At 42.4% G+C, this 21,720-nt stretch overlaps 1 protein-coding gene, 1 long non-coding RNA gene and 1 other non-coding gene across 4 annotated transcripts in view; 1 reads left to right on the forward strand and 2 right to left on the reverse strand.

The window, feature by feature from the left end:
• The first annotated feature begins 7,871 nt into the window (after window positions 1-7,871).
• Window positions 7,872-21,720, forward strand: part of Dmxl2 (Dmx like 2) — a 98,695-nt gene continuing 84,846 nt past the window's right edge. For both annotated transcript variants that reach the window (XM_048332139.1, XM_048332140.1), the window contains exon 1: window positions 7,872-8,070. In XM_048332139.1, the coding sequence (XP_048188096.1) occupies window positions 7,984-8,070 (87 nt within the window). In that variant the 5' untranslated portion in view covers window positions 7,872-7,983. The remainder of the gene's footprint in view (window positions 8,071-21,720) is intronic.
• LOC125340515 lies at window positions 16,648-21,388 on the reverse strand. The gene is made up of 3 exons (XR_007208769.1): window positions 20,908-21,388; window positions 19,488-20,859; window positions 16,648-16,658 (listed from the first exon to the last, which is right to left on the reverse strand). It is a non-coding gene; the product is annotated as an uncharacterized LOC125340515 (long non-coding RNA).
• On the reverse strand, window positions 21,224-21,348 carry LOC125341268. The gene has a single exon (XR_007208947.1). It is a non-coding gene; the product is annotated as a small nucleolar RNA SNORA11 (small nucleolar RNA).

Raw genomic sequence — 21,720 nt, forward strand, 5'->3', positions numbered from 1 at the left:
CTTCACAAAATGAATTCATTTCTCTAGAGGCACAAAATGGACAGTTTACTTAGCAGGCTGTGGATAATTTAGTAACAATTTTCAACTTTTGTTCAGTTCTTACTCCCTAACCTCAATGCTCCCCCAAACCACCTTCTCTCTCCACAATTACCGTCTGCCCTCCCAACAAGATGATGAGGCCTTAGGAAGTTATGTGAGTTGTGAACTATTTGTGATATTTTTGCTAACTCAATTTACATAATGTACCCCTTCTACAGTTAATAAGTACTTAGACTAATAAATATTTTTTTAAGTTCTTACTATAGTCCAGGCATTCTGCCAAGCCTCAGGAAGTAAAACAACAATAACAATTGCTCAGAACATCAGGATTAGGAACAACTCTAACAGAGACAGGAACAAATAGTGGCTTAAACAAGACAAATTTATTTATTTCTCCTGTAGTAACCCAAGGCTGATAAGAGAACTTCAGAGTTATCTTTTTTTTTTTTTTTTTTTTGCCAGTCCTGGGGCTTGAACTTGGGGCCTGAGCACTGTCCCTGGCTTCTTTTTGCTCAAGGCTAGCACACTACCACTTGAGCCACAGCACTACTTCCAGCTTTTTCTATATATGTGGTGCTGAGGAAGTGAACCCAGGGCTTCATGTATACGAGACGAGCACTTTTACCACTAGACCATATTCCCAGCCCCTGCAGAGTTATCTTGAGTACTTAGTATCTCTAGGTATGTGTGTGTGTGCGCGCGTGCGCCAATCCTGAACCCAGGGCCTGAGTGCTGTCCCTGAGGATTTTTTGCTCATGGTTAGCTCTCTATCACTTGAGTGACAGCCCCACTTCTGGTACTTTTGTAGTTAAGTGGAGATAACAGTTTCATGGACTTTCCTGATCATACTGGCTTTTAACTAGGACCCTAAGATCTAAGCCTTCAGAGTTGTTAGGATTATAGGCCTAAGCCATCCGTACCCAGCAGAGTTTGTTGGAGTCAGCTATGCCTTTAAGGGGCCACAGCTGACCTCGGCCTGTCCCTCCCCTTCCTGTCTTTAACAGGAAGAGAAGCCCCTGCTCCTGGGGCTAGCACATGTGCTACGGCGGAGGGGTACCCCAGGGGCCCATCCTTGGGGGGCTGGACCTCTGCCCACAAAGGAAGTCTCCTGACATCACTTGAGGGACAGCCCCTTGGGACCAATCAGGGGCCCCTCTCTTGTGCCCGCCTTTGGGATATATCTGGGGGGCTCCTCATTTGAATAAACAGAAGCCCTAGAGGTTTTCTCCAGGGGTCCACGAATCCGTGTTGTTCTTGGCGGTTTTGGGGCACCCTGTGACCACACGCCACCGAGGGTTACCTGTGGCCATCGCTCCCACATGAGAGCGATAAAGGACCACCCAGGAAGGGGCGGACAAGCCCCTTCCCCCCCAAGCAGAGGGGAAGTAGACGTATCCTCATGTTCCAAGGTGGTAGGGTGGATAGAAATGAGGAACTGATAACAGATATATTAAAGATTGGTATTAGTGGCTGGAGGCATGGTTCAGTTGGGTAGAGTGTTAGCCACTGAGCAAAAGCAGAAGGTACCAAGTTCAAGTTCCAGTCTTGGATTAAAAAAAGATTAGCATTATAGTATTTTAAGACTTATGAGCAGAAATTACTATTATTATTATAATCATCATCATTATTTATTCTTGCCGGTTGTGTGGCTTGAACTCAGGGCCTGAGCACTGTCCCTGAGCTCCTTTTGCTCAAGGCTAACATTCTTCCACTTGAGCCACAGCTCTACTTCCCAGAAATTCTATCTATAGCCATAGTAAGAAAAAGAATCACACAGACAATTTCCCCCTGACTCTTGTAGAGAGCCCTGTGGTGGGATGTGGTAGAAAGACTCCAATATGGTGCCCTATATTCACTTACTGGAATTCACTCTCTTGAGAAATACTCTCCCACACTAAATTATGGCTATCTGTTTGACTTCTGAAGTGAAGCTATGAAAGACACTGCCATTTCCTCCCTGGTCTTTCTCTTTTGCTTCGCTTGCTGTAGAGGGATAGCATGAGTTGAGGACACATAAACGTGTGGAGAAGATCACATAGCGACAAGCTATGGCCTCCATTCAACTGCCAAGACCATCTTGCCCACCACGGCAGCGGACCTCATCTTGGAAGCAGGTTCTTTATTTTTCAGTCGAGCTTACAGATGACTCCAGCCCTAGACCTCTCTCTCTCTCTCTCTCTCTCTCTCTCTCTCTTTTTTTTGGCCAGTCCTGGGCCTTGGACTCAGGGCTTGAGCACTGTCCCTGGCTTCTTTTTGCTCAAGGCTAGCACTCTGCCACCTGAGCCACAGCGCCACTTCTGGCCATTTTCTATATATGTGGTGCTGGGGAATTGAACCCAGGGCTTCATGTATACAAGGCAAGCACTTTTTGCCAGTAGGCCACATTCCCAGCCCCTCTCTCTTTCCTTTTTTTAGAGAGCTTTATTGAGATAATAATTTATTTACCACAAAACTTACCAATTTCAAATGTTCAATTCAGTGACTTCTAGTAAATTTACAGAGGCACACAATCATGACCACAATACAATTTTAGAATTTTATATGGTGCCAAAATGAAACCTTATGTCCATTAGTAGTTTCTCTCTGTTCTACCTTTGGCCCTAAGAAACCACCAATCTATCTTCGGTAACTGTAGATTCGCCTTTTCAGAAAGCTTCATAGAAATGGCATCATACAATACATGGTGTGTGTGTGTGTGTGTGTGTGTGTGTGTGTGTGTGTGCGCGCGCCAGCTCAAACTCAGGGCCTGGGCACTGTTCCTAAGCCTTTTTTTTTTTTTCCTGTCGGATGTGGGGCTTGAACTCTGGGTCTGGGTGCTGTCCCTGAACACTTCAGGTCAAGGCTAGCACTTTACCACTTGGAGCCATAGTGCCACTTCTAGTTTTCTGGTGCTTAATTGGAGATAAGAGTGTTATAGACTTTTATGCCTGAGCTGGCTTCAAACTGTGATCCTCAGATCTTAGCTTCCTGAGTATGCAGGATTACAGGTGTGAGTCACCAGCGCCTGGCTGGGGTAAGTTTTTATTCAGTAACGGATAATTAGTATGCATGGGTTTTGGACTTCTTCTGGAGAAGTAAATTCTTCTGATATTTAATATGCTTTTTATATTTAGCTCAAATATTGTACCCTAAAGGTACCAATTCTGAATCAGAAAATTTCTGATTTATTTTGAGGTCCACACAAAAGGTTGGCTGAATGAAGAAGATAGAAAATTTTGGAGTGTCAAAAAGTGGTCCAGTGTCCTGAAATGCAGGAAATTTGTCATATTACTTGGGAATGCATTTTGTCTGATCAGACTGTGCGCACAATAAAAGGCTCAACCAGTCAGTTGCGACTTTGAAATGTAGGTATTAAGAAGTCATTTGAGCTGCGGGTGCCAGCAGTTCATGCTTGTAATCCTAGCTATTCAGGCTGAGCGCTGAGGATCCTGGTTTAAAGCCATTCTGGGCAGACAAATTATAGGTACTCTTATCTCCAATTAACCAGTGAAAAGCCAGAAGTAGAGAGGTGGCCCAAGTAGTAGAGCACCAGTCTTGAGCAAAAAAAAGTGAGAGTGGGAGGCTCTGAGATGAAGCCCCATGAGCAGTCCCCCTTTTCCTCCAGTCACTTAGGGACACAGAGGGAAACAAGGAAAGGAACTGGTATATACAGGCTTCCGGTTTGGAGTTGATACTCAGAGGAACAAGGAAGGAAAGGAGTTCCTTTGCTATGTGAATGAGTCAAAGCCTCGTGGAGTGCTACAAAACAAGAACCAGTTGTGAAATGGTTTAAATAATGTGGAATTAGCAATGTGTTCTTGGCAACTTTAGTAGGATTTGTTGTCTAATGATGGTTTTGACTCCATTTCTATTGCAATGAAGGCTAAAGAGTAAGAGATTCATCCAGAATCCAGTCTTATCAATGTTTTTCAGGCTTCAAGACATTTAAGTCTGAAGGGTAGAGATTAAAATCTGTATGACTTTGAGAAACAAGGTTCATTTCTTGTTATATAGCTTATTTTTTGTTTTGTAGTTAAAATACTAGTTTTTGTAGTTAAAATACTAGTTCTATGATACACATTAAGTTTTACTCCTGCTATTTGGTATGAACTAACATTTGGTAAAATAGTTGCCTTTATGTATGAATATTGTGTTGGAACTGCCCCAACTTTAATGCTTCACTGTAAGTTTTTTTGGTCTAAAGGAATTAAGCCTTCTTATAAAGGAATTTATTAAATGTATTGTATTTTACTGCTTGCTTTATACACATTTTAATGAGTTGAGATGTGTCCATGCATAGCACAGGGCCTCATGGATTATTGATCATTTTTATCTTTTTGTTGCTTGCTAAATTTTCAATATATTTCTTTTTAGCTATGTAGCTTAGTACATTTGTTCATAATCAGTAGTACATAATTAAATATAGATAATCAGTGATTTCTTATAGCTCAGTACATTGTACATAGTGCCAAAAAAGACAGGAATTACAGCATATTTAACTTAGGGAGCTGATTTGCCTTTTGCCTGTGATCCCAGAATCAGGCAATGCCTCATTCTATAAAAGGGAATGGATATTCTGATGAGGTGATCAGGGGATGGTTGGCTTTATAGAAAAAGGCATAAGGGGCTGGAACATGGCTCAAGTGGTAGAATGTCTATATAGCAAGCCTAAGGCCCTGAGTTAATTCCTCAGCAACACACACACACACACACACACACACACACACACACACACACACACAGCCAGCAACACAAGGTTCTCCAGCATGAGTAACTTCCTTTCCTTCCTTCCTTCTCTCCCTCCGTCCCTCCCTTCCTTTCCTTTTCTTTTTCTTTTGGCCAATTCTGGGTCTTGAACCCAGGGCCTGGGCACTGCCGCCACACTTCTTTTGCTCAAAACTAGCATTCTACCACTTGAGTCACGGCACCACTTCTGTCCTTTTCTGTTTATGTGGTACTGAGGAAGCAAACCCAGGGCTTCATGCATGCTAGGCAAGCACTCTACGGTTAGGCCACATTCCTAACCCACTTATTCATTTTCAAAAACAACGTGTGTGTGTGTGTGTGTGTGTGTGTGTGTGTGTGTGTGCCAGTAGTACTAGGGCTTGAATTGAGGGCCAGGGCACTGACTTTTAGCTTTTTCAGCTCAAGGCTAGTATGCCACAATTTGAGCCATAGCTCCACTTCTGGTTTTCTGGTTGTTAATTAGATATGAGTGTCTCAGAGGCTTTCCTACCAGTTTAGCTTTGAACTGCAATCCTCAGATCTCAGTCTCCTGAGTAGAACAATTATATTCTTTTGGGATAGATGTGTTTTACATAGGAGGAATTTCAAGGTGTTTGGGGATAGTCAAGGAATGCTTTTATTGACTGTTGAACTAAACGTATGGTTTGTTAGTCCAACAAGGGGAGGAGAACATTCCCAACAGAGCAAAAGGATGTTAGCACAGCTAGGCTGACAGAACAGCCTGAGATAAAACAGGAGGATTAGGCAGAAGCCACACTGAGTGTGTTTGTCAGCCAAGCTAAGGAATTTGGACTTTTAACAGATAGGGAGTGGGAGCTACTGTAGGTCTTTACATTGAGGAATTTTCCTTGAAAAAAAATTGATCTGGGGGTGATATAGCTCAGTAGCTGAGTGCTTGCCTAGCATGTTGCAAGGCTCTGGGTTCAATTCCCAGTACTGCCAAAATAAAACGTACTATCAACAAACCAGAATTTTCTCTGGGGGGATTGAGAGTAAAACCTGTCAAACCAGTTGGGAGGCTATTTATGGCAGTTAAGTGAGAAATTGTGGTGGAGAGGATGAGGGAATGGATTGGGGACTTCCTAAAGGGACCCTTGAGGTATGGAGATGAGGGAGAAAATGCCTTGGGCCATTGGGAATCATCTTGGATTGCTCCTGCTCTGTTCCCTTTTTCTTTTCTTTCTTTCTTTCTTTTTTTTTTTTTTTGCCTTCCTTGGTTTAATGCCTCAAAGTGCTCCAAAGTTGTTTTCCTAGAGTAGTTCTGATTTTTATGAATTCATGCTCTGTAACATCTAACCCCGCTCCTGTCCTATATCCCCATCTCCCATGCAGAATGAAATCTAGACCTCTTGGTAGAATTTTAAAACTCTCTCCATGTCTGGCAGAACAAGACAGACCTTCTGGCTTCCTTTAACTCTTTCTAATTACTATTTCCTTTTCCCATTCTAATCATCTACCTCAAATTTTAAAAATTTGTGCCTCTAGTTCATCCATTTAGCTTTTTTTTTTTTTTGGTCCTTTTTTGAACTCAAGGCCTGGGCACTGTCCTTGAGCTGTTTTTGCTCAAGGCTATCACTCTACTACTTGAGCCACAGCGCCACTTCCGGCTTTTTCTGTGTATGTGGTGCCAAGGAAATCGAACCCAGGGCGTTGTGCAGGCTAGGCAAGCACTCTACCACTGGGGCCAAACTCCAGGCTCCATTTAGCTTCTTTAAGCTAAAAGGGCAGGGCTGTTGCTAACTTCTCCAGAGGAAGGCAGCTTGTTTTTTGTGTTTGTTTTTTTCTTTTTGGTCCCAGCTTATTCAAAATCCTACCTAGTGTTATGTATCCACAACACTTTATCCATCTCTAGGCAACATCCTTCCTCTTCTGCGATGCACGGTTGCTTAGGTGGCATTATTCTGGTACCCTTGCTTGCCTCTGTGTCATACACAGCACGAGCTAAAAAAAAAAATAATTGCGACGAATTGGCCTGGAGCAAAGATCTGATCTTTATATTTAACCACTCAAAATCTAGCAGACGGTCGGGGGGGAGGGGAGGGCGGGAAATCAGGCGATTCTGCCATTCCCTGACATCACCCAGGAAAAAGAGTATAGAGGAAATAAATACCCGTCTTTTTTCGGGGGGATGGTGGGGGAACTTTCATTCGTTTTAAATAAGCATGCCATAAGGCCGGAGCAAAACACTTTTCCGTCAGGGTGGCACAGCCTGTCTCCTTAGCTGCAAGATGTAAGTCAAATACAATCTGTCCTTCCTATTGAAAAAGGCTGAAGGGCTCTACACTGTCCCCGAGGTGGAATTTCCCAGTGACAGTGTCCTTCTCCGGAGGTCAACTGCACCGGCCATCATCACCCACGCGAGGAGATGGAACCCGCAGCCCCACGGGCGAGCTCGGTGTCCCCCGCGTCGAGCGGCGGCGCGGCCCCGCGCGCGCTCTCCGCCCCGCCCGGGCCCCAGGCTCCGCTCCAGAATCTCCCTGGGAACTCCCGCCTGCGCGCGCAACCCAGCTGGACGGGGTCGGGGGGAGGGAAGGGGGAGGAGAGGGGCGCGCGGCGCGCGGTTACCCTGGAAACCACTGCGTACGCGTGCGCACGCGCGGGGCCGGCGCTGCGGCGAGAAGGGGGCGGGGTGGGGGGGGGGAGCCGGGGAGGACCGAGCCTAGAGGCTCCCAGCTGGGGAACCAGGCGTAAGGCCCCGCCCACTTTCCCGGCGCTCCAGGGCTGAGGGCGGGCGCGTGCCCGCGCGCTCGGCCCGGCCTCCCCTCCGGCGGAGCGTCGCTTCCCAGCACGCGCCGGGCTCGCGCGCGCTCCCCCCTCCGTCACGCCTCACCTCACGGCTTCCCCCCTCCCGCCCCCCGTCCACGCGCTTCCCCCACCTCACACGCACCGGTGCCCTCCTCCTCCTCCTCCTTCTCCTCCTCCTCCCGCATTTGTGCGCCGGAGCAGCTGGCTGTGGGAGCATCCGGGCATTTGCGCAGCCGAGCGGCGACCGGGCGGCGGCGGCGGCGGCGGCTGCGGCGGCTGACGAGGACCTTTCCCATGGCCGGGCAGAGGCGGGGGGGAAGGTGAAAGCCGGGCGAGGCGTTGAGCCGGAGCCCGCCTCGGGGTGTGTGGGTTCCCGAGAGAGGCGGTGGGGAAACGGCGGTGGAGGGCCGGGCACGGGAGAGGTCCCGTCGCCCCTCTGGCGCATTCCTCGGTCCGGCTCGGGCTCCGGCGGCGATGCATCTGCACCAGGTCCTCACCGGGGCTGTCAACCCCGGAGACAACTGCTACTCGGTGGGCAGCGTCGGGGACGTCCCCTTCACGGTGAGCGGCTGGGGGAGGGCTCCGCGGGGGCGGGGGGGTGGCGGGGGGGGCGGCCCGGGACTCCCCGTCTGGGCCCACGCCGCCCCCGGAGCCGGCGAGCTCCCCCTCCCCCTCCTCCCCCGCCCCGTTCCCCGCCCGGGCAGCCTCGGGGACGCGTGGGACGGTGCGTCCTGCGGGGGACGGGCTGGGGTGGCGGGACTGGAAGGTTCCTCTGGGGAGCGGCCCTTGGGGGGACTTGCGGCGGAGGAAGTTGGGGGGGCTGCGGCTGGAACACCCCCCCCCCCTCCGAGCGTCTGCTTGGCACCTGCCCTGCGTTGCGGGAGGGAGGGTAGGGAGAGGGGGGAGGGAGTCGTCTGGGAGCCCGGGGAGGCGACGCGGCGTGCCTTGGCTTCCCTTGCCCGTTGGGCTCCGGTGGCCTTCTGGGGCCTGTGGCTTCCAATCCCTGATCTCCTGATAATGCAGTCTCTTCTTAGCTTCTGATCACAGGACTCTTATCCTTTCCTGGTAATGCAAGACTCTTCAATCACCAACAAGAAAATCGAAAAAAAAAAAATCGAGGGGGTTGGGGAGAGGAGGGAGGGAGGATCCCCAGCACGATTTAGGATAGAAAGGGTTAGAGAGTGACTGTGGCCTGAACGGATGGCTATTTCCTAACCCCTTATAGGTAATATTTTAAAAGATAGTCTTTTTTTTTTGCATATGTGTTGCCACAAACAAAAACGTGTGTCAATATAACAGCACCTCTGACTAAGAGGAAACAGACATCTGTCATCCGTCTTTTTTTATTGATTAAAAATGTGCGATGAAAACGAATGTAAACATAGCCACACCTTTGATGGTCTAGAGGAAACGGCATCTATCATCAGGGTTGTTGTTTTTTTTTTTTGAGACTGAGGCTTGTTCAAAACAAGCCCCAGAGAATCTTTTAAATCACACTCCCATGTTATAACATGAACTTAAAAAAATTATATAGGTTCCTCCTTAGAAGGATCTGTGTATAGACAGAGACTTCCCTTAAATGTACATTGTTATTGATAACCAACCTGCCTGATCAAGTTGGGAAAAATAAATATGCTTTTTAGAAAAGAGGAAGCCCTTTGATCAGATGTCTGCCTTGTAGCTGTATGAAAACTGCCAAAACAAAACTCCGCAAAACTGCAGCATCATTATGTAGCAGCGCACCCTGGAACAGACTATCTGCCTTTTAATGTTTTGTGAATCATTGAAAAATAACACTAACAAGGTTGTTTCAGGCTTTATTAAATTTTCAATGTAGCCAGCTTGGTTTAGTCCCAGTTTAGAATGAGTCCTTTAAAAACAGGATTTTCCTGACATTGTTACACCTATCACTGTCTGTGGCTTTATCTGTGTTTTGTGTACACTTGACCAAAGGCCCATAGAGGTAGGACTTCTAATGTGTAGAGACTCTTTAGGGAACTAAGAAATTGTTTTGTTTTTTAGTGTTTCCCCAATATATAGAGCGAACTCAGGATTAGAAAGACAGGCTTTTTATCAAGAAACAAACCTAGAACCTTTGGCTATGGGGTATTTTCTCCACAGGTGGAACATTATTTCACTGTAGGGCTGGTATACACAATTAAACAGGTACAGTGTTGTCTGGAAAAGCCTATTTAAGAACTTGAATGCTTATCAGGTGAGATTAGGCACTAAACCATCTGTGTCCAGATTCTGGGAATCATTGTGAAATCCTCCACCTCCCTAATTCATTCTCTCTTCAAGTCTGGCTGCCTTATCATGTTTACCCGTTTTCATCTCTATTTACCCCTTTTCATTTCCACTGTCACCACTAGGACTGTTGGAGAACCTTATTTGTATTACTTCACATAAAAACTTCTAAATGGATTTCCTTACACTGAGCCCTGATTGCTTCAGTAAATCCTTCACAGCTGTTAGGATAATTTTCTTCAAGCACCATTTTAACATATCCCTCCTGATTTAAGAATGTAGTTTTCCTAATAGCTACATTAGGGCATTTAAACTGGTTGAATGTTCTTCTGAAGTCTGACTTTATGTTAGAATGCATGGACTCCTTACCATGGCCCCTCTGCTCTATACTGGTCTTACTTTATTTAGCCTCCATGTTGATGAAGTCAGGAGATTTACTTTCCTCTCCTGAAATACAATTAGTATTTGCCAAGTTCAGGATGCTTCTCTGTGACTATTATACTGTACCTTGACAAATGCAAATATAAGCCATTTGCATACCACCTCATTTTAATACCTTACTATGACTTCACTAACCAAGTTAAATTTTGCTGAGAACTAGGAATGATCTTGTGGGCTCCATGAAAACAGATTTGCTTAAAACATGAGAGCAGGCTGCTTTCAAGCACTCTAGAACCAACTAACAAATTTAAAGCCTAATATTTGTGTATTAAAAAATAAAAAATGAAACTCATTTACATAGAGTTTTTATAGCAATCAGGTGGAAACAAAAATTAGTTCTGGTTCAGATGACTGAAAGGGGACCAGGCAGGGCTGGAATGAGTCTTGTGACTACTCCTATGGTGGGCTTTTTTTTAGTAGTGTTTCCTTCTAAACAGAGTTTCTTCTCTGAACCCCAACTGTGTATGTGTGTAAGGCCTTACAGACATGGTTGGTATAAAAGAAAAACTGCTCTGCAGCAAGCCAGTTAATTCTTAGTTGATATGTTTCCTGGTAATTTGGGAACCTTTTCAAGGTTGGAATGAGTCTTGTGACTACTCGTATGGTGGGCCTTTTTCAGTAGTGTTTCCTTTTAAACAGAGTTCCTTCTCTGAACCCCAACTGTGTATGTGTGTAAGGCCTTACAGATATGGTTGGTATAAAAGAAAAACTGCTTTGCAGCAAGCCAGTTAATTCTTAGTTGATATGTTTCTTGGTAACTTGGGAACCTTTTCAAATAGGATAATTTATCTCAGTCTATAAACTGGAAAATGTTGGAAGAATGGAATTGTTCTTTAAAGATTTTCAGGTCCTTATGACATTGTAATAGTTGGAAACAGTGTGCCATATATTTCACTGCACTTAGTGGGTGGCATTCTTGGCTAGGCTGTGAATTACTGTTTGGTAATGTCATATTGTCTCAGTTTGTGCTGTTTGACATGATGCTGTTTGTAGCAGACAGGCTCAGTGGTGCCTGTAGTTTTAGTGGTGATAGGTAAACTATTATCATTTTTTACGTGTGTTTTGACATTTAACAGTAGTTTTAAAGATATGTTCAGTTGTGCTTTTGAAAAAAGTCATATATTCTGTGTTAAAAAGCATTATCTTTTAAGTTATGATGGTTTTTTACTTGTTTTGGCAGTTAATAGCAGCTTTTTCTTTGTCCAAGACTGGGGCTTGAACTTGGATCTGATGCTTTTGCTCATTGGCAGGCACCCTGCCACCTGAGCCATGCCTCCAACCCAGATTTTTGTTTTTTAAAACTTTCAATTGTGCCCGGGCCCCAAGGGCTCACACCTGTAATCCTAGCAACTGAGGAGGCTGAAATCCAGAGGATCACAGCTTTAAGGTAGCCCATGCAGAAAAGTCCTGGAGACTCCATCTCCAATTATTGTTGGCATGTATGAAAATAGAACAATGAAACATGTTGTACTTGTCTAGAAAATAGGTAGGGAGGTAAAGGAGAGTGGTGGATGGGGGATATTGGTTGTAGTACATTGTAAATATGCATGGGCATGTCTCCAAAAAATTCCTCTTGTATATCTAATGTATGTTAATAATCACTTTTTCAGTGTGAAATCTAAGTTTTTGAAATATTGTTACTCTGAAATAACTTAGATCTTGGGTAGGCCAAGGAGATGCTCTACCATGCCTGAACTTGGTTATACTTTATTTTTTCTTTAAGCTATTTTTAACTGCTCTTCAGATAAGTGAATGATATCAGGCTTTATGCAACAAGTAGTGTCAGTTTCTCAATTACATTATCACTTCCATGAAAAATAGTCCTTAAGCTTTTTTTTTTTTTTGCTTTTCTGTAAATATAAGAGATTACTTTTGGCCGGAGGTAGCAGGGAGTTAGACAGAAAAGTGCTTCCACACTGGCTGGTTATTTGTATGTGACCACCTTATACACATGTTGAGCACCTATGCATAGGAATAAGGGAAGGACTTTAGAAGGGGTTTGTCCATGAGACATTGGCTCATTTGCTCATGTAGTGTAGTTTCTTGTTCACTTAAACTGATACACAATACTTCAAACTTTGTGGATTTTCACTTAGTGTTAATGAATATTGGAATATGAGGTTGTGTAAATTCTTACTTCCTTATGGATTAAGCCTTCCTGCTTATGGTGGGAAGGAACCTCAGGAAGGTCCTGAATAAGGCCTTCGCCACAACAAAGTATGGATTTACAAATCTCCTAAACATTTGTAATTGAAATTCCTAAATTGGATGCTCTCTCAGTATTTAGACCTTGATTACATGGATGCGGACCTCTTTAGATGTTTCTGGGGGCCAAAAGAAAATGGAGCAGAAACAACATGGTTGTGAAGTAGGACTGGAGGCCATGTTGGCTTGAGCCCCTCACTTGTGACTTCACCTGACTTCAGTCATCCACAACCACTGCACTGATTTTCTGGCCCTGAAAGAAGTCAGTTCAGAGCATTTGTGAAGAACAGTGAATCTCTGGGCTCTCAGCTGAGGAAGGGCTTTTCATAGGTTTTGCACCTAGCAGGTAATAGAGAACTTGCCTGGCACAGTCCCAGGCAGTATGGGGCCGAAGATAGGGCCATAGGGTAGGAAGATGCCCTACCTGATACCTTTACCTCTTAGTAGTATTTCCTTACAATTGGGATAAAAAAGATTTTTTAAAAGAAATAATAATTTGTTTATCTTAACTTTTAGGACAAATCAGAGTCTCAGCATTCAGTCACCAAAAAGAGCACAGGATGTTGGTTAATAACCACAGGACATAGTGGTAAAATAAGTCATGCCTGGCCAGTTAAATTTCTGTGATAGAAAAGTATTATTTTAAAGGAATAGTAATAGAATATCTGCGTTTCTTTTTTTTTTTTTTTTGGTCAGTACTGGGGCTTGGACTCAGGGCCTGAGCACTGTCCCTGGCTTCTTTTTGCTCAAGGCTAGCACTCTGCCACTTGAGCCACAGCGCCCCTTGTGGCCATTTTCTGTATATGTGGTGCTGGGGAATTGAACCCAGGGCCTCATGTATACGAGGCAAGCACTCTTGCCACTAGGCCATATCCCCAGCCAATATCTGCGTTTCTATCTTGCCAGTTTTTTTTTTTTTCAGGCAGGAGAGAAAGTTTATTACCGAACTGCTGGCCTGTGGCCGAGATGATCCATGGCCGGAGAGAAGGGAGAGAGAGCCAGTTTTTTTTTTAATTAGTAGAAATTATAGGGATTTAGTTTTTTGGAGTTTGTAGAATCTTCTCACATTTTTTATCTGGAACCCTAATTCATGGTGTAAAATGATATGAGAGCAGGTAGCAGATACAGTTTACAAAAGTGATATGACTTTTTCCTTCTCTTAGAGATAGTTCCTGAAACCCTGAAACCCTGGGACTTGGTGTATATATGTGAGAACCATTGCCTGTACTGTTCATTCTCTGTTTTATTCCATGGTAGTACTGAAGGTTTCCTTCATGTTCACCAGTTCTAAGCAACAAAAATCATGTTTTTTTTTAAATCTTACATTGTTAGTGGTACATGAGTCAGTAGGTGTAAAGGAGTTTGCTGGATAGAGTCAGACTTTTATTAACATTGGGCATAGGAATTTGGTGGGGGAATTGGAAAGGGATAAAACAGATGGCTCTGTTAATTTAAGTACGTTTTCTTCATTTCCTCTAAATACTGATTTCTCTTGGGAGTAGTACCATTTAATTATACTAAGTCATCAGTGATGTTTTCCTCCAGTGACTTCGGGAGAAACTCAGGAAATTTGAGATCATAAAGCCATTTTGCAAGTGGGCAGAGACAACCACAAAAAACCCCATACAACAGGGGTTGGGGATTTAGCTCAGTGGAAGAGCACTAGCCTGGCAAGTGCAAGGACCTGAGTTCAGTCCTCAGCTCTGCAAAAACCAAAAACCACACACATACACACTCACACACAACATTATTAGCTTACACTCCGTTCACAGATAACAGTGAGCTCCTGTGGTAGTTGTGGTTCAAGATTAATGTTCTTGACTTTTTTTTTTTTTTGGTGTAGCTAATGTAGCTTTGGTTTTGTAATGTGCTAGCAGTTTTTCCCTATCATCTCTGACTTTGACTTTGTACATTTAAGAGGATCTAGTAAGCAGGAGGTATTCAAGTGGATAAGTACTTCTGTAGCATCTTATATCAAACACTCTTTTTATGTTGATGAGTGTTGATCTAAACTGGAGGTGATTTACCACCCCCCCCCAAAATAAAAAAACAAAACCCAAGGGAGGTTTGGCAATGGTACACATTTTATTTTTCTTTTTTTGTGGAACTACAGACTAAAGGCCTCACTCTCACTAGGTAGGTGCAATACCACTTGGGTCACCCCTCCAGCTCCTTTTTCCTTTGGATATTTTTGAGAAGAGTCTTGATTTATGCTTAGGGTTAGCCTGGGCTTTAGTTCTCTTATTTGTGCTTCCCAGTGTGGCTGGGGATGACAGGTATGCATAATTGAGCTCAGCCATTGTACTTTCTCTGTAGTTCTACCACTGTCATAAAAAGCCTTAATGAGCATCTTTTTGCTTGGATTGGCCTTAAACTTCCATTCCTGGATCTCTTCCTCCCAAGTAGTTAGTATTATAGGCTTGAACTACCTCGCCTAGTTGGCAGTAGCATCTTAAATGATCTCCCTGCCTTTTCCCTTTTAGTCTATTTTCATTTATTTTATTCTCTCCACAGATTTAGTTAAAATATAAACCTAATCTAGGGAATACTGTCATTATGTTTGTGCATATGTATGACGTGTGTGTATGTGTATGTGTACGTATGTGTATGTGTGTATGCCAATCTTGGGGCTTGAACTCTGGACCTAGGCACTGTCCCTGACCTCCTTTTTGCTCAAGGTTAGTGCAATACCACTTGAGCCACAGTGCTACTTCCAGATTTTTCTGTGATTAATTAGAAATAAGAATCTCAGGGACTTTCCTTCTTGGGCTGGCTTCAAACTTCAATCCTCAAAACTCAGCCTCCTGAGTAGGTATGGTTACAGGTATGAAGTTGTTTACAGCAGCCCTGTCTGCCTCTTTAAAGTCTATAGCATCTGTAGTACTGCTTCTTTTCTTTTTTGGCCAGTCCTGGGCCTTGGACTCAGGGCCTGAGCACTGTCCCTGGCTTCTTCCCGCTCAAGGCTAGCACTCTGCCACCTGAGCCACAGCGCCCCTTCTGGCCATTTTCCATATATGTGGTGCTGGGGAATCGAAAAGAGCTTCATGTGTAGAAGGCAAGCACTCTTGCCACTAGGCCATATTCCCAGCCCATACTGCTTCTTTTCTCATTACTGCCATTGGTTAGTTATGTCTTATTTTTTCTCAACATGTTCATCAATTTCATTAATCTTTACAGAACCCACCTGTAATCCTAGCTACTCAGGAGGCTAAGACCTAGAGGACTTCTGAATTTTTTAAATCATAAAGAGATCTTGATGATTGTCACTTGTTTTTCTTGTATTGATTATTAAAATGATGGATAACTGATTTCTGAAAATAGAATCAGTTTTCTATTACTAGTAAAAGTTCTACTTGTTTATGGCACATAATTATAAATACTTATTATAATTAAATAATTGTACAAAGGGGTTTCATTTCCAGAAGTCAGGTTATATGTACAGTGCATCTTGATTAATGTTGCCCTGTCCTTCATTCTCCCCCTTTTTTCCCCATTCCATCTCTACCTTCAAGTTACTTGGTTCAATTTTTACACAGTGTACATTGACTATAATGACTATATTTGCTTACCCTTTCTTCTTCCACATGCACTCTTGTTGCTCTTTTTCCCCAACTGAACATGTTTCAGTTTTGTAATGCTCATTTTGTTGAACAGTTGTTCCGAGGAGTTGCACCGTTAGACTCTTTCCCTAAGTATACCATCCTGAAGTCAATTTGTTTGTGTCCATTTGCGCATAACCCTGTATAGGTTATTGTGTATTAGAGCTAACTTCCACATATGAGAGAAAACATACACTGTTTGTCTCTGTGAGCCTTGTGTACTTTGCTTAACATATTTCCTAAGCCTATCTGTTCCCTGAAAGTAAAATTTGAATATATCTTACCTTATCTTTTCCTTTGTTTTTTCTTGTCTTGGGGCTTGAACTCATGTCCCTGAGCTTCTTTTGCTCAAGGCTAGCTCTCTACCACTTGAGCCACAGTGCCACTTTTGTTTTTTGTTTTTTTTTCTGTTTATATGGTATTGAGGACTTGAACCCAGGGCTTCATGCCTGCCAGGCAAGCACTCTACCACTGAGCCACATTCCCAGCCCTCTGTCACATTTTCTTGATCCACTCACCTGTTGTAGGGCATTTGGGTTGTTTTCATGTCATGGCTATTGTGAATAGTGTGGCTGTCAACATTGATAAATGACGTTAGTAGAATTAGCCAGTGAAACCAGTTGGGTCTGGAGTTTCCATTTTAGGAAGTTTCAGAAACTTACATTGATGAAATATGAAAACATTGTTACAGTCATATAGCTGATCTTGGGTGTTTTTGTGGTTAGTGGTTTATAGAGTTCTATATAGAGAGTTGTTTGTGGCATTGCATTATTTTTTAGTATCTATAGAGTTAGTATTGATACCCCTGCTTCTGTTCTTTTTTTCCTTACCGTGTCCTCAGCAAACAAATGAACAGCACTAAAAAAATGTACATTAATAATGCATTTTGTCTGGGTGCTAGTAGCTAATAATGTGTGTAATCTCAGTTACTCAAGGGGGCTAAGATTTGAGGATCACTTTACTGTGTTCCCTACCCTGATTACCATGACAAGTTCCACATTTTCTCTAGAGGGCTGTTCAGAATATTTCCAATTTTTATATCAGTATTGGTTCTGTTCACAATATCTCCAATTTTTATATCAGTATTGGTCTGGTCAGGACAAGAATAGAAGCAACCTGAAGTGAAGGCAAAATCTAAAACAGGTCATAATCCAACCACTCATGAGGCATATGCAGGATGATTAGAGTAGAACTTGGGCTTCATAAGTAGACCCTTTCTCAAAACAAAACACACTGAACCAATTAAGAAACTGGTTGGAGGAATGGCTCAGTTGGGTAGGGGGCTAGCCTGTGAGCAAAAGTGGCAGGTACTGAGTTTGAGTCCTGGTCTATATCTTAAAAAAACTAAATTATTTTTGAGAGCAGAGCACTTCCTTTGTTTTTAATAATTAAGTGACAGGGTTCATTGCATATCTTTTGTCATTCTAAATGTTCTCTTTTGTCTAAATGTGTTGTCATTCACTTAAAAGTTATTAATGCAAATTAACTATAAATATTGATGGATTTTGTTGTGGCATTTCTATAATGCATATACTATTCCTTAATCATATCCACCTTCCCAACTTCCCTTTCTTGCATGCTCTCTACTTTCTGTCCCTTGCATTCCCTCTACTAAGAATTAGTCATTCTAAAAAGCAAGACTTTGCAAACTCTTCTTCTTTCTTCTTCTTTTTTTTGGTGAGGCAGATAATATATACCTCAGCTTTGGACAACAAATTTGATGCCAGAAGGTGATTCTAACCTTTCATACATGGTGGCTAGCTACTGGGGCTGATCCTTTTATCCATGTTATTGTGATTTCCTTTAGAAATTTTTGGTAATTAAGCCTTGAATGGTTTCTTTTTAGCACTGACACATAAAATAGTTGCTTATAAGAGATGGCTTTTGTCTTCTTGTTAGATCTACCTTTTAATGAGAGTATAGGCAAGTGGGAGACAGCTGTTTTGTCATGGCTAATAGAATAGATTAATTACTGCAGATTCGCTTTTTCAGAGTAATTTTCCTTTCAGATGTTGCTAACATCAGTAAACAAATGTTTTTCTTTGTGAGTGTGCAAGTAGGCTTAGTTTGGACTGTGTTTTTTCTTTCTTTTTTTTTTTTTTTTTGCCAGTCCTGGACCTTGGACTCAGGGCATGAGCACTGTCCCTGGCTTCTCTTTGCTCAAGGCTAGCACACTGCCACTTGAGCCACAGCGCCACTTCTGGCCGTTTTCTATATATGTGGTACTGGGGAATCGAACCCAGGGCTTCATGTATACGAGACGAGCACTTTGCCACTAGGCCACATTCCCAGCCCCTGTGTCTGTTTTTTCTTTAATATAGTGTTTAGAATTTTGTTCCATCTATTTTGTTCGTAACTTAGTAAAATTTACTAGCTTTTGACTAATATTGAACATTGTTTTCTTAAACTTTAAACAGTGCTCTCCAATATTCACTTCCTGTATCTCTATTTTATTTATTTTTTATTTATGTGTGTGTTTGGAATTGAACCTAGAGCCTTGCCCATGTTCTACCACTGAGCTGTAACCCTAACTTGGGATTTTTTTTTGGTTGTTCTTTTTTTTGAAGATCAGTAGCTTTTTTGAGGTTGTTAGGAAGCAAAGCAAAATTTATTTTTTCTTTACTGCTTAATCACAAATGCAATGTTTTCTTTATTTCTTTCTGTCCCTTTTCCTGATAATAGATTTTATGTTTATGTGTTTGTGTGTGTGTGCTTGTATGCTAGTACTGGGGCTTGCACTCAGGGTCTTGAGTTCTTGCTTGGCTTTTTTGCTCAAGGCTGGCACACTATCACTTTAGCTACACCTCTAGTCTGGGTTTTTGTTGATTGAGATTTGTCTGCCTAGACTTGCTCCAGATCTCAGTCTTCATATGTCAGCTTCCTGTGCAGCTAGGGTTACAGGCATCATCACTGTAACCTAGACTGACAGTAGATTTTTGTTCTTTGATATTTGTAGTCAAGCTTTACCTTTTTATTCATACCACTAGCAGCTTTGCTTTGTTGTATGGAAACTTGTAAGTGTTCTGTTAATTTGTTCTTTTCCTGAGGTGAGGAGATTCTAAAAGGGCTTTACAGTTGAATTGCTTCACTGGTCTTTACATGGGTTAGTTTTTTTTCTGTAATATTTGTGCATACTATTTAGTTTCTCATTTGTTTACTTTGCTCATTCAGCACTCTTTAGTGGACTTTAAGCTGTTGGTGTAACTGTATTCTCAGTCATGCAGAAAGACGAGCTTATTTTCAGATTCCGTCTTTCTGCTTTCTTAACTATACTGAGAAAGATTTATTTTGTGGGGGGTGGTGGCAGGCATTAGTTGACAATGGACAAGTCCAATAATACCAATTGTCAGTTTACAGAGAAAGAAGTTTAAAGGCTGATGAATACATGAAAAGATACTTGTTTCCTTGTCATAAGAACAGTTAGTACATAGTAAGACTTTGTATCAGGTGAACAAACTAAACCTAAAATAGAATGGAAATCTTTACACCATCTCACTGTTGGTGTTTATTGTGTGCTACTCTGAGCTAGATGATATAGTAAATTTGTTGAGATTACAGAAATTTCATGGTATTAATGGAGTAGATGTATGGTGATGCAGTGGAAAGAGTAGGGACTTTTTTTTCCCCCAGCACTGGGGATATGAACTCAGGCCTCATGTTGGCTAGGCAGGTATTCTACCACTTGAATTATTTCCCCAGCTCTTGTTTATGTTGGTTGTTTTCAAGATATGTATGACTATATGCTAGAACTGGTCTGAGCTGCATTCTTCCTACTTGTGCTTTCCCCATACCTGGGTTTTTAAAATGTGCATGCCACAGCACCCAGCCATTAGTTGAGATGAAGTTTCTCAAGCCTCTTTTTTTATGAAACAATAGTCCTTACTATATGAACCCAGACAAATTACATAGATCTTCTCTAAGCCTCGGTTTCTCCATGTTAAAAAAAAGAGCCTGGGTACCTAATAATTATGTTCCCAAAGACCTTAGCAGACTGTTAGCTCATAGAAGATATGATATTCAGTAAATGGTAAGTTATCAAGGAAGGCTTTGATCGATTCTCTCTGGCAGGTCTTCCATGTCTGTGATACTGTCACAGTCAGCTTGTGAGCGAGCTTGGCCAAATTATTAGCAACAAGGCTCCACTCCACATACTACAGGCTGCTTATGTGCTAGTAGTGGGATTACAGTGGCTTACAAGGATAGAGAAAAGTTCTAGCCTTGATGATTCATTTGCTAGCATCATTACCTTTTATAAAGGCATTCAGATCTCTTGGGTTTTGAGTTTCAGAATGCATGTCTGCAGTCTGATGAAACAGGTCCCTGTTCTCCCTGTTCTTCCATACTTGGGTGGTTTCTACATCAGATCAATAACCTTTTGAAAATGAAGACTATTCTTTCCCTGTGCCTTTTCTAACCATTAGTATACAATAATGGTTCCATTTTAGCAGTGTCTGTGGATATTATACAAAATGATAGGTATTGTCTAGGTGTGATGCCACAGGGGAGCCGTATCAGACACAGTTACTGAATTTTATAGAATTACTAGTTCTAGCAGGAATTTGAGACCATGTTAAAATTAAACTTTTAGTAGCTGGATAGTCTTCTAGTATATGGATTTTGAGTAATTTAACTTCTGCTGATCTGATGGACAATATGATTGTTTCCGGCTTATATTGTTATAATATGACAATGATGTTCTTATGTATATATTTTTTATCAAACTTTTATAAATATGCTTAGAGGGAAAAATAGAGAATTGTTCGATCAAAGGGTATGTTGTGCTAAGAATTTTGATAGGTACTGCCACATTTTATCAATAAAGAGTCTGATATAGTAAATCTGGGGTGAGACTACCAACCTACATGTTTTTTTGTGTTTTTTTTTGTTTTTTTGTATGTGTTCCAACCTGCATGTTTTAATAAGTTATCTAGGTAGTTTTCATGCAACCAGGTTTGAAAACTATTGCAGAGTCAGAAAAATAATAGGATCCTCTGCAGCCAAGGAGTATGGTAATATGGAAAAGATTCAGCAGTTATGGCCATAAAAGAAAGAGTAAAAAGCCTTTTCCAGTCATTAAGTAGTAAGAATGTGTTTGTCTATGGTAGCAATTGCTAGGAGTAGACTGCCTTTAGAGAAGCAAGGCAGAAATGCTTTTCCTTCTCCTTTTCCTCTTCCTCCCCTTTCCTTCTTTCCTCTGCCCTTTCCTGTCCCCTTTCTTTTTCATATGTAGGGCACTTGCTTATAAAAAAGCCATTTGTGTTGTATCTTCCTCACAGTAACTCCAGGTTCTTGCTAGGTGTATTCTAAAGAGTAGCCATTTTTCAGGCCCCAGCTATCAGCATATCCTGATACAATTTTTTGTTGGAAGATACTGCTTAGAATGCCATTATTACTTTTTTTTTTTTTTTTTTTTGGCCAGTCCTGGGGCTTGGACTCTGGGCCTGAGCACTGTCCCTGGCTTCTTTTTGCTCAAGGCTAGCACTCTGCTACTTGAGCCACAGCGCCACTTCTGGCCATTTTCTGTATATGTGGTGCTGGGGAATCGAACCCAGGGCCTCATGTATATGAGGCAGGCACTCTTGCTACTAGGCCATCTCCCCAGCCCCCCATCATTACTTTTATATGAATTTTAAAGTTCTTATTTGGAGATATGTAAAAATGTGTCAAAGCTTACCTTTTATACCTGCAACAAAATTCAAGATAAATGTTATACATGCAA

Source organism: Perognathus longimembris, chromosome 23 (genome assembly GCF_023159225.1).
Source record: "Perognathus longimembris pacificus isolate PPM17 chromosome 23, ASM2315922v1, whole genome shotgun sequence".
NCBI lineage: Eukaryota > Metazoa > Chordata > Mammalia > Rodentia > Heteromyidae > Perognathus > Perognathus longimembris.